Here is a 12,508-nt window from a genome sequence, read left to right on the forward strand (position 1 = left end):
TTATGAAACTCTTTTATCAAGCCAAGCAAATCTTTTTTTTACTAGAACACTGCAAAATTAAATAGTATCAATTCACCACACAACCCTAATTGTGATTCAAATTAAAACAGTTGATGAAAAGACAAGTGTGGTGATATTCTCTATTTTTTACTTTCCACAAATTACAAAACATAAAAACCTCAAACAGATAATGAATGTGTCCAGTTAACAAATGGGTATATCAAACACGGATTTGTCTCATGTCTCTGTGATATAGAACTATAATGTTGTCCAAAAAAGATTAAAAACACATCATTGAGCCACATTCGGGACAGACATGCTCCTTCATCAACACGATTTCTATATTGATCTAGACTCAATCCCACGTACACTGTTCTGCTGACCCAAATACGAATGAATCATCAGCTGAAATTAGCCACCAACAATTTCAATGTCATTTGTTTAAGTAATATGTCCTGAAAATTCAATTGGCCAGCTGTTTTTTTTGTAATTTTTTTATAATAAGCTATATACCTGAAGGGCAAGGTGAGGAAATCAGAGACAGAGTGATGTACTGTTGATTTTGATCTTTTCATTTCTTGACAGTAACACAAATAGAATATAATCAGGTTTATCCTTGAAAGGAACTGTTCTATCTTTAAGGAAAAAACATTTGTGATTTTTCCAGAATCAATTAATTGATGTATATCAATTTCAACTTTGATCTACTTAAGCTTCACATCCAGGCCGGAAGTTGCAAGAGTTTCTAGCTTAGTTTTCTATTTTCTTGCTAGTATAAGAGAACATAAGGTCTGGACAACACGGAGGATGGCAGGGAGTAGGAACTAATGTACCAGATTCATGACTCTGCTGCTTAGAGGCATATCACTTAAGATGGTGGTTAATGTTAGTAAAAAAATTATTGAGTCATTAATTTGTCCTGTTCTTTTAGGAGGAGGTTTGGAAAGAAGTGGCAGTATAGTCCGTGTCGAAGCTCACCCAGAGTCCAGATCAAACAAACCAATAGTGAAACCTCCTAGCACTGACGGAAGTGGCTCCTGGCGATGGAAACCACCAGAACAACGAGCGTCTCTCCGAGAGTCAGCTTTCGCCCTCAATGACCTAAACAGGCACACAGACAGCTGTGATTCACTGAGGGATGGAGGGTCAGTGGATGGACGGAGGAGTGTGACAGGGACTGAAAGTGAGAGTGAAGGGGGAGGAGATGGAGGGGTAGGAGGAATAGGTGGAGGAGGAGGAGGTGCATACACAAACTACCCACATATTGTTCACCCTGTACATCCCTTGTATCCGAATAACCCCAACAACTTCCAGCACCCCAATTTTAATCCCAACAACCCCATTAGCCCCAACTTTAACAATGCTCACCTTAACTTCAACCCCAATTTTACCAACTCCAGTATGCCATTTACCCCTACTGTCACCTTTGCCCCTCCTTTCCATCCCCAACCTCAGGCTGTCACTACCATCAGGGTCACCCCAGTGGAAGGGACAGCTGCCAGCAGCGATGGCGGCTCAGACTGCCAGTCGGTGGCCTCATCTAGCCGAGAGTCCACCCTGAGGAGGAAGAGTGGCTCCAACATTGTCCACATGGCTGATCGAGGGCCAACCCCTGACCTCCACAACAACCACCGCCTCTGTGATGACAGTAACCGTCTTGACCACGAGAGCAGCAACCGTTTCCACGAAAACCTAAGAAGTTTTCAGGAACACCCCATCCACCCCAATCACCCCAATCACCCCAACCTAGCCAACAGGCAGTTGCAGGGGATGTATGGCCGCCCCAGCCCTACCCCTCCCCCTACCTTACCCCGCCCCATCCTGACTCATACTCCGCCTCCTACTCTAGGGTTGGCTTATAAAGAATGACCTGTGTGGAGAACATCCATTTACACACATGATAAAGAATTCATCATACTCAACCAAGGCAAACATGCAATGGAGAATTCAGACTGGGCCAGAAATGAAAGGAAATTCTGTTAAATCTGTCCACCACCCAGGACCCGCCTGTAGGGAGTGGCCAAGAGCTCCCTGGTCCCACCCACAACTTCTCACCTTGCCACTTAGCATGCTATATGGCTAATTGTTTCCCTGCTAGCCTCCCAGCTGGTTTTGTTCCTTACTAAATAAACAATGGAGACTTGTTACAGGAGATGTAGTGTTGGCGTATACAGACCTATTAGCAATAGGTTCAAGATCCACTTTGGGTCACAAATCATACAAAGTACAAACACAATTAGCCCTGCCTCCATTTTCCAACAGGCCAATAAAAAATGGACTATAGTCAGGGGAGAGGTGGATTAAATTTGTATTCTTGTGGGTTTCTTCTTTAGACTGCTGGATAAACCAGACAATTTTTGTAGATCTAAAAAAATGATTGCACTTGATTCATTGGCACAAGGATAATGGACTAAACAAACTGCAGACCCGTTGACCCTCTCAGAAAGTCCAGCCTCTACTAGTTGCTAGCGAGGATTGACTCTACCCCCTTCTCCTCTGTCTGCTGGGTCAGCTGTGAATGGGAATACCTTTTGTATCACTAATATTTATACATATATTCTCAGCTTTCATCCTGTTGTCAAAAACAGGTAATGTATTGTTATATAAATGTTACAGTGTAACCACATGTAATTAGATGGAAATTGCATTCAAAGCCAATAACTGTGCTGTGTTTATACATATGAGAGTGGGTGGCAACAGTTGAAACTATATCCAACGTCTTAACTGTGCCTGGACTACAAGGAGTCCCTTTTGGGCAATAACACTAACTCTTACTTTCATGGTGTTGTTGTCTGTGTTGGGTAAGAACAATATCATCGGACATACAGTACATTGTGCTTAAATGTAGTGCAACATGCGCTCTGTTTTTACATGCTGTGTTACAGTGATGTGCAGTACTTGAATTATCCTTACTGTGTAGTAGCTGTACTGTATACTGACACGTGAATCATTTGAACAGACTCACGCCAAACTAATGTCCCATGACTGACATTTTTTTGGTGTTTGTTTTACCAACTCATCAGGTCCCACAGACTTGGGTGTAAGTAGGATGAGGGCCACCACAGAGAAATTTTCAATCTAATATTTCAAGAATAAGGTGTGATATGTTGAGAAAAAAAATTGCTATAAGAGCGGGTTGTAGTTCTAGCTGAATGCTTGATGAGAATAGTTGCAAGTTGCAAACAATATTTTAAAATAAAGTACAATATATCCTGTGCCTGATGTGTTGGCCCTGTGATAGGATGGCAACCTGGCCAGGGTGTTCAACACCTGTTGACTAATGTCAACTGGGATTGGCGCAAGCCAAATATTACAAGAATTAAGTCACACTTTTACAAGAAAGTCATACCGTTACAAGAAAAATTGTCATTATCATCATTATATTTTGAGAGCAACAAAATGTTGTCTGTATATTTGTATGTTTTAATATGACAGTAATAAGATGCGCATTTTAGAAACTTATAAGTTCAGATCCTCAGTGATCCTTGAGCGTCAGGCTGTTCTCACCTGTTTACAGGATGTTATAAAATTGTAAATCATTTTTAATCTTATCTTATCTATCTTTTTTTCATAACATTGTCTTTTCTTTTTTTTGTCAAATTTCAACTTTATTCTAATGTTACAATTCCGTGAAATTACAATTTAATTAATGTATTTAAATTATAATCCCCCCCCCTGTATAATAACAACTTTATTCTTATAAAAATGTATATTTACGTCGTAATATATCTTTTTAAAAAAGTCCAGATTTGCAGTGGCCCTACTGTACTGTTGTGATGTAAATTCCACACTTTGCTGTGGTAGTATTTTGCATATGTGGTTGAATTCATAATTCATAATTGACCAATTATCAGACACAACACACCATATGGACAATATAACAGACATTACGTATCATTTTCTAAGCCCAGTGTTTACATTCTTTGTTTACCGTAGTGCCCAAGTGCCATCAAAAGAAAAGTCATGTGGCTGTGGGCTAGTCACATAGATATACTGTGCTAGTGCAGAGTTTTGAAAGAAACCTGCCTGAGAACACAAATATCCCAACAAATTATAACCGAATGCCATTTATATTAAAGCTGTTGTGTTCAGCGCTAACTTCTGGCCAAATGCCGCATTGCTTGTTGCATGTGTAGGTGCAGGGCCACGAGGAAGATAACACCAGTATGTTGACATGTTTTTAAAGGGATACACAATAGTTGAGTGGAGAGGACTTATATTATAATATTTAAACATTTATTGTCGGGAGTACAGTATTTTAATTATGCAGGCAGATATATCAAAAGCATATGGTTTAATGTGACAGATGCTTTTCAGTTGCTCGTAACTCATTTGGATATGTTGCTGTATTTGGCGTTTTATAATTCAAAATAAAATACCATTTTATATGGCATTCAGTCTTAGTAATTTTGGACCTCACAGGCAACAATTTCGGCAAAGCAGATGGTGAATTGGCCCATGTTTTCTAATCAGGACAGTATATTTTTTTCAAGTACCTGACATTGTGGTTTCTCATTGTTTTCCACCATAATTCTCATATAGTATTTCACAAAAAGCAATGTGGTCGTGCCACTTTAGAGCAGCATTATCATTCAAGGACCAACGGTTTTGGTTTTAAGGTGTATGTATGTGCGTTACGGACAATCCATTGTACTTGTCTAGTCCAATAAATGCTTTGGCTGATCATTAAATAAAATTCACCACAGGACTCGAGCTAAATGTTAGCCAACCCTTCAGCTAGGCCAGAACAGTTCATTGTTTTTTAAATCAAAATTGCATTTTGAAAGAGTAGTTGCGACATGCTATTGAACAGACATTAGCATGTAGCAACAGTATAAGCCTTTCTTTCTTTATCATTAGAATGTGGGAAAGTGTGTATTTTAAAAAGAGCTACAGATTCTGGCACATTATTTTCAGACAGATAGCAGCTAGCTTGCTATACTGTCCCATTATGTGGGAGCTTGTCACTTTAAAACTTCTAATATGGGACCTCTGGGACTTATTTCTGGAACAATGCAGTTCCTCTTGTCACTCTGTTGGGCTAAGGTTAATGTTAGCTTAATCAGCTAAAGTTCACATATCTCATTAGGGGTCCAATATCTAAACATTATGGCTTTTTCATTAATTTGCCAGCCTCAGAAGTGGACAATGTAGTAGGCCTGAAACTGCTGTTGACAAATGAAGCTCACATTTGGTAATGTACCAATAGTAGAAAACCAAGTTAACTCAGAAGTTAAAACCTAGTTGCAACATTGTTTATTGTTTTTTTTGTTTGTTTTTTCACATAGAATCACAATTGATTTAGACATCATCCTGAAATCGTTATTCCCTAACTGCAGCCTTTTTTCATCAAATGGGTAGAACAAGCACAAGTTGGCAGTAGTTTTTTTACCACAGAAATACAAAGGTGCGAGGTGAGCTGCCCTGGACAGGTGCGTGTACATTCCTTAAGCCCCAAGCCCCTGGTATTTTAGAGGAATTCATTTCAATAAAGTTTTCATATAAAGAAAGTTTTTATGAAGCCATTCAATAGTTTTATTGTCTACAATTTACCTACACCTTAACCAAAGCTGCTTAACCTGCCTAAACCTTTGCAAATATTTTCCCATGACATAAACATGAAGATTATAATTATAAACACAATATGAAGGATTATCATACATATATTTTCATAAAATTTAACTTTTTCATACATACATTCCCTGAATGAAGACTGTTACATAGTAAAATAGATTGTAATCCCATACATGAATGTGTTACACCTGTGTATAGACTTGGAGAAAGAGACATGTATTTTGGTACAACAGATGTGGAATATGGTTTTGAATCTGTAACCTAGTTTAGTAGAGTATAATTTCAGTTCAATAAACTGCCGGTACTCAGTACAAATATTATAAAGTGAATATCTTAGTCTTGAATTTATCTAAGTATAGTTTGTGCAAGATCAATTAAGAAATCTGATGGAACATTAAAATTAACAGAAAAAATACCTGAGCCTTGTTGGCTATGTTGTAGTGAAAATGAGAAAGTGATTTTTGAATACTGATTTCTGTTGGCGATTATAGCTTTCTAAGAAAGGTGTACAATCAGTAGTCAAAGTACTGGAGAGACCTTAGAGAATGTTTGTGTTCATAACTTATGTTGTGATATCTTTAAACTCTGAGTATTTAAGGGTATATGGCTCTTGTCTGATTTAGTTTTTCCATAATGCAATAATTTTAAATCATGGTTTTACAGAAATTATCTGTTTTGAATTAAGTTGATGGTGTGTAAAGATAATAGGAAGCACAACATGGATGAAAGAGGTTCATAGGATTTTTGAAGTCTCTCTCACAATTAAATTGAAGATGTGTACATGAGGTACAGTGAGTCCAAGCAGATTTCTGGATACCAAAATAGAATTGTACCAAGCTTCAATTGCAGTTGTTACATTGGCTTTCTTCTCAAATGTTCACAGGATGTCAATGTGAGCACATGAATAAGCATATTTCTGACTATGTCTCTGTGCCTGATCACTACTGTCACAAAAGAAGAGCACGCTTGCTTAAATTAGGGCCTTAACCCTATTTAGCAAGAGGAACCAACCCTTGATGCACACTTGTCGAACTATTTGGCTTTTGACTGTATAGTAAAAAATGAATTCCTGTACTTACATATGGTGTGCTGTTTGGAAGTATATATTATGTGAAAATCAAATTATATTTTCTGTTGCGAGAAAATTTAAAAGCAGATTTTACATGACCTTATCCTTATCCTGTTTTTTTATCACTTGTGTCATTAGCTAGCTGCATGATTAAGTTCCGCTTGTAAACCCTGAAACACTCAAGTAGGACTTGTTTGTGGCCTTAACAAGCAAATTTCAGTTTAGTTCTTGATATTATTATGTGTATTAACGATTGCTTAAATGGGCTTAAGTTCAAGTTTACTTTGGGACTGGTGGTCTGGTTCAAATATGGATAGCCCTTTATAAGCCTACTTGCATTCAAAGGGTACCTGGGTTGGTGTTGTCTATCATGCTAGCAGCTAGCTAGCATTCATACTACCTATTATAACACAATTAAGAGCCTGCTGGTTACAAGACAATAGAATTTACCAGCTGGTGACATTTTGTCATAAAGATGTTAAGATAGACTGAATGTGAATGACCCACAGATAAACTATTTAATAACTTTGTGATACTTATAATAATCAGTGTTATTTTGTCTTTTTCTTTCATCAAATCTCTATTGATATGATACAATGTATAGGTATTTTGAATTAGTGTACGTGAAAGAGAACTTTTTATATCTGACTGATGAAGTCGTTGGTAATTACCATGAGCTCGGTTGGTCCTGACTTACAGTTCGGACAAGTGGAAATCAAATATGGCCGATGTTTTTGCATTTCTCCTGCAAGTCAGTAGTGAACCGGCTGCTGGAATTCACTTTCCATTTTCTATGACTTTCTGTGGCTCGCCGCTGTTGCCTCACAGCAGACTGGTACAGAGCAGCACATCTACAGGCCCTGAACGCTCCAACAACTCACGACTACAACAGAGAGCATTTTGTTTGTTCTGTGACATGGTTGTGTACTATGCGATTGGTCGCTCAATCTTTGAAATAGGATATAGCCCTGTACTCTAAAAGACTTTTTTTAAGGAATAGGTCAATATCTGAAAAAAACCCACTTATTTGCTTTCTGTCTGAGAGTGAAATGATGAGAATATATCTATAAATTAAGCACAGAGATGGAGTCAGAATTATGGTTAGCCTAGCTTGGAAGTTAGCCAAGATTATGGGTATGGTTATTATGGGCCTGGTTAGCCAAGACAAGAAGCGGAGAGAATCAGCCACACTGGCTTTTAACCAGAGTTAAAAAATACACCTTTAAAGCTGACTACACAAGTAAACGCAAATGGAAAAAATGAAAATCAATAAGTACAAATGTGCTAAAACAGTGCAAGCTTACAGATCAGTGTGTTTTCCACAATGTTGCACTATTTCTTATTATTCATTTCTCATTTGACTTACCGACAGGATCCAAAGTGAGCGGTCAGAAAATATACGGAACTGATTAAATGTATTATTGGATACTTGGTGTAGGTTTGTTTTTCTTCTATGACAATTTATAATTTATAAGAGCCAATAGGTGTTCAGAATGACAACAGTTAATTGTGTGCTGTTTCTATTGCTGTAAATAGACATTTGTATCTTTATACTCATCGGTATCCCGTATATGAACCCAGACTGATGCTTTGGGTCATTAGCGTGATGGAAAATGCTAATGTTTAGCAATATGAACTAACAGACATTTCCATTAAGGCCTGCAATCAGCCTACCTACAAATCTACCCAGTCACGGCCGCAGGCACCAGCGTGCAGGCCACTGATTCGTACACACTGTTCAGGACCGTCCTCTTTTTTCTATCATTACATTGAAACTCCATTTCTAGGTTTCAGTGGCTTGAATCCAGGCCTCAAATCTGTTTGGTATAGAACAAGATTTGCTTACATTTTGATAGAAAGAGTGTTTTTTTTTTAATTACTTCTGTCTTGTGAAATTCTTGGAAACTCTTGTCAAATTGAGACTATGTAACTTTTTATGTAAATTCTTCTCACTTCTGAGTAGCGGTAACAGCGGACTCAAACACATTTAACCACCTTACATTAGGATAGTGAACGTTGGCCACTCACAGCGAAGAGAGAAACCAAGGTGTCACTTCATCACAGTGAAATGTGTAGTAGGATTTTGTTTTGGGCCTGTTGAACCACTTCAACTTGTTTGCTCTTTCTTGTAATGCTTGATTCTCTGGTTAGCGGTGGCTCTTGTTGTGGTCACCCTCATTTTGTGTTCTCCTTATGTTTTATGGTTTCTGGCAGACTCACTGCTACCCCGCTGCGATGGAGTGTAACTGGTGACATTGTGTTGTTCACACCTTTTGGCTTGGGGACACATGACAGTATCAAATCCAGCGAGTTGTCATACCAGGCCATTTTAGAAAAAGTAGGATTTAGCAGCCGGAATGAATAACTGGATTTTGGATTTGATACTTTAACCCTACTGCTTAGAAGATTGAGAAATAATTTTCCTATTGTCCATTAAAAAGTTAAATAGTCCCGCTCTGAAGTGTAATTATCCACATTGTTTTATAATGCAGAATTTAATGAAAATTGTAAAAAAGGAATTTTCAATCCTGATAGCACCTCTCCTCTTTCATCCTGTACAGTTTGTTTCTCTTCTTTTGGGGTTGTGAGGTTTTCACTTGGGGTTTTGTCGAAGTTGCAGACCATGCTGATAGTTGCACGAAACTCGGACACCCAAACAATATTTTTGAAGTGCATTTTTTGTGGTGTTTGTTACATTTCCTGCCAATGAAAGTTGGCTGGTTTGAATTGCTTTTTTTGCTTAACGGCTTCCTTGTAGCTGAGATCTGCTTTGCTTGCCGCAGTGGTCACTATGTTTTTTTGATAAATGTTAGTGTTCTCTACGGCTATCAGCATGATAGATCAAAAACTTCAAAACCTTAAGAATTAAGGGCAAAAAAGAAGAGAGGAAATGTTCTTTGATATTGACAAAAATTATGTCACAACTTGTATTGAGCGTGTATTTATGAACTTCAGTATCTGTGGTCACTCAGTGGCTATTTTTTACATGTACACTCTATCTTATATTTCATTGTACAGTACATTTATTTTGTGGATGGTCGCTTAATCCTAGTTAAGTAATTCAGAGAAACTTTGACATTTGTTCTATGCACCAAACAAAATCAGTTTGGTGTGTTATCATAATCTCACAGGTAAAACTACTAACTCACCAATAAAGTGATTTGGCCTCACATATCGTGTAACCCCCCCCCCCCCCATTTTCTTTTATCCATCTCAATTTGATTTGTCTTTTGTTATTTCATGCATCCAAGATGGATTAGATGACGTGCACATGTAAATATGGCAACTGAAATGGAGTCATCTCATCCATTGTGTGACCAACAATTTTTTCCATCTCCTGGGACGACCTGGACAGACGTGCTGACTCTATTGGGACTGTGCCATGATATTCAGGCCAGCAGGACTGTGTCGATGGCTGAAGTGCAGTGTGGATGAGTGAACTACTGTGTGTGACACATGTGGACTGATTCTCTAAACACATACAACAGTGACAATGAATAATAACCGACATCCTACAGTTTGTTTTCCAGTGGTGTCTCTGTAACAAAATAAAAGTTTGATATGAGCTTGTTTCGAGTATTTCCATTTCTGGACATCCACTCCAGTACATTTCAGAGGGAAATGCTCTACTTTCTTCTCCACAGCATTTACTTGACAGCTTAAAGATGGGGATTTCAATATAACAAGCTTTTCAAACTGTCCTCCTTGTCTTCTGTTTACTCCCAGTAATGGATGATTGTAAAATGACCACATCTCTTCACCAACTCCACCTTATCACAAAGCAAGGACAAAGTCAGTTTACGTCACGGTGGACATTTACTTTATAAGTCCTTAGAATCTTGTTGCCAGTGGTTTTCAGTGTAAGTGATGTGGTGCTGCTTTAATGTCAGTTTAAAGTTGCCAAGTCAGGGGGGAAAAAAGCACCAGGAAGACTCTTGCAGAGGAGGAGGAGAGGAACAATTCAGACTATTAATAGAATATGGAGTGACAGGGATGAGGGTCATTTAAATGTGGAACACTCCTGATCACTCGAGAGAAGAAGAAAGAAACACAAGAATGTTCACTGAGGCTAAACCAACAACAAGAAAGTCTGATTACATCCTGAACACAGCGACTGAAGAAAAGACTCAAGACCTCTTACTATCTCTCTCTCTCTCTTTACCTACTCTCTCCTCGACGCTGCTGCAAACCCACAATTTCAGTAGAGTTTCCATGGCAATAACATGACGAGAACAGACCGGGGGTGGGTGGTGGTACGAGAGAAGAGAGTGAGGTGTGCTTTATCGTGTGTGCGCGTTTGTGTCTGTGTATGTATGTGTGTGTGTGTGTGTGTGTGTGTGTGTGTATAGACTGTCAAAGCTTTGACTGGTTGGTCAGAAATTCACCATGGTAACTATGCCAAAGAGCTCAGTGTGGTTTCAGCACACAAGAGCAGGCACACAAACTGGAAGTGAAGCGTGTGCTCCAGTCAGGAAACAGGGCAGCAGACCAACCAATCAGCATTCAGTCCTGATAGCTGACTGCAGTCTGGCACTGGCGTGCACAGACTCTCTGAGGGCCAGGGGCCCCTGTTATTGTTCTGTATCTTTTGATTCCCCATCGAAGCTGTTCTTAAAGGTTTTTGGGGTGGAGTTTTGATATCCTAAAGAAGATATATTTGTGTTTTTTAGTACCAAGAAACATCTCAATATGGTTTTATGGCTCTTTTTAAGGAGCTCTGCACAGAAACAGGTCCATTTTGGGCTGTCTAATTAATATGTTCTGAGCCTCTCTTCTGATTGGCTGAGTAACGCACGGCCAGGCCAACCACCTTCTCTGTTCAGCGTGCTCAGAGCGGGGTCTGACCATGCTGTCCCGGAGCGAGTCAGCTTCTGCCCTGGAGAAACTATCTCCCTGCTCCCACGCAAAATTCATCGGTAACCGGTGGCGGCGTCGGCCCGCGAGGCGGAAGACGCCAGAGGGATGTGCTGAGGGACTGTAAGCTGGACAAAGCTGACATGACGTGGAGCTGTTGCTGGGGCAGAGACGCCGGCGGACCGGTCGCTGTGACTGTGGACACGCCGCCGCAGTGTCTGCAGTCACAGCGACCGGTCCGCCCGCTCCTTCACCGTCGAGAACAGCCGGCGTCTCTGGCCCAGCAGCAGCTCCAGGTCACGGGCAGCGGCCAACAGCGGTTACCGATGAAGTTTGCAAAGGTAAAATAATTCAGAGTTAGTTCTGGTCTCTTGTGTTAATATCCTTAGGTATCCTGTGCAATAATGTAGCTCACATTTCTGCGGAAGTCCTGGGGCATAGTAAAATAATGTATATTTGTCTGTTTATTGACAGTTTTGACACCTTAACGGTACTTACAGAGGCCATACACCTTATTAATTATGAAAAAGCCAGTGAATCTCAATTTTGACAATATGGGACCTTTAAATCACGTATTAAGCTGTTTTGGATTCAAATCTCTGTCTTTCTTTAAAAAGAGTAGACAAAAGGCCACTGCTTCTTTGTCTGACAGACAAGTGTCTATTACTACTACAGATAGTGCAACAAGCTGCAATCAGAACAATGTCCTACATAAGTATCTTGTCAAGTTATTATGGCAAACGTGTTTACACATAGGGCAGACACAGAGTGTCAAGTTTGATCCTGACGTGTTACTGCAGGGTTTTACACACTGCACTGAGTATTGACGCTATATCACATGTAGATGTGTTGCGGACGGGACTATTATCATGCTTGTGAATTTGGGTACAGATCGGACCATGTATGTGCGGTCACGAGACCACTTCCTTTTTGACGGCGAAGGATTGGCGAGGGGTTTCGGCGAAGGGTCAAAGTTCGTACAGTCATAACGTCCAGGCCCTCACTTTTGAT

At 39.6% G+C, this 12,508-nt stretch overlaps 1 protein-coding gene across 2 annotated transcripts in view; it reads left to right on the top strand.

Annotated features, from left to right (window-relative positions):
• LOC118311266 (phospholipid phosphatase-related protein type 4-like) overlaps window positions 1–10,208 on the top strand; it is a 43,484-nt gene extending 33,276 nt beyond the window's left edge. For both annotated transcript variants that reach the window (XM_035634989.2, XM_047332175.1), the window contains exon 11: window positions 932–10,208. In XM_035634989.2, coding sequence (XP_035490882.2) covers window positions 932–1,869 — 938 coding nt within the window. In that variant the 3' untranslated portion in view covers window positions 1,870–10,208. The remainder of the gene's footprint in view (window positions 1–931) is intronic.
• The last annotated feature ends 2,300 nt before the right edge of the window (window positions 10,209–12,508 follow it).

Source organism: Scophthalmus maximus, chromosome 5 (assembly GCF_022379125.1).
Source record: "Scophthalmus maximus strain ysfricsl-2021 chromosome 5, ASM2237912v1, whole genome shotgun sequence".
NCBI classification, from domain to species: Eukaryota; Metazoa; Chordata; class Actinopteri; order Pleuronectiformes; family Scophthalmidae; genus Scophthalmus; species Scophthalmus maximus.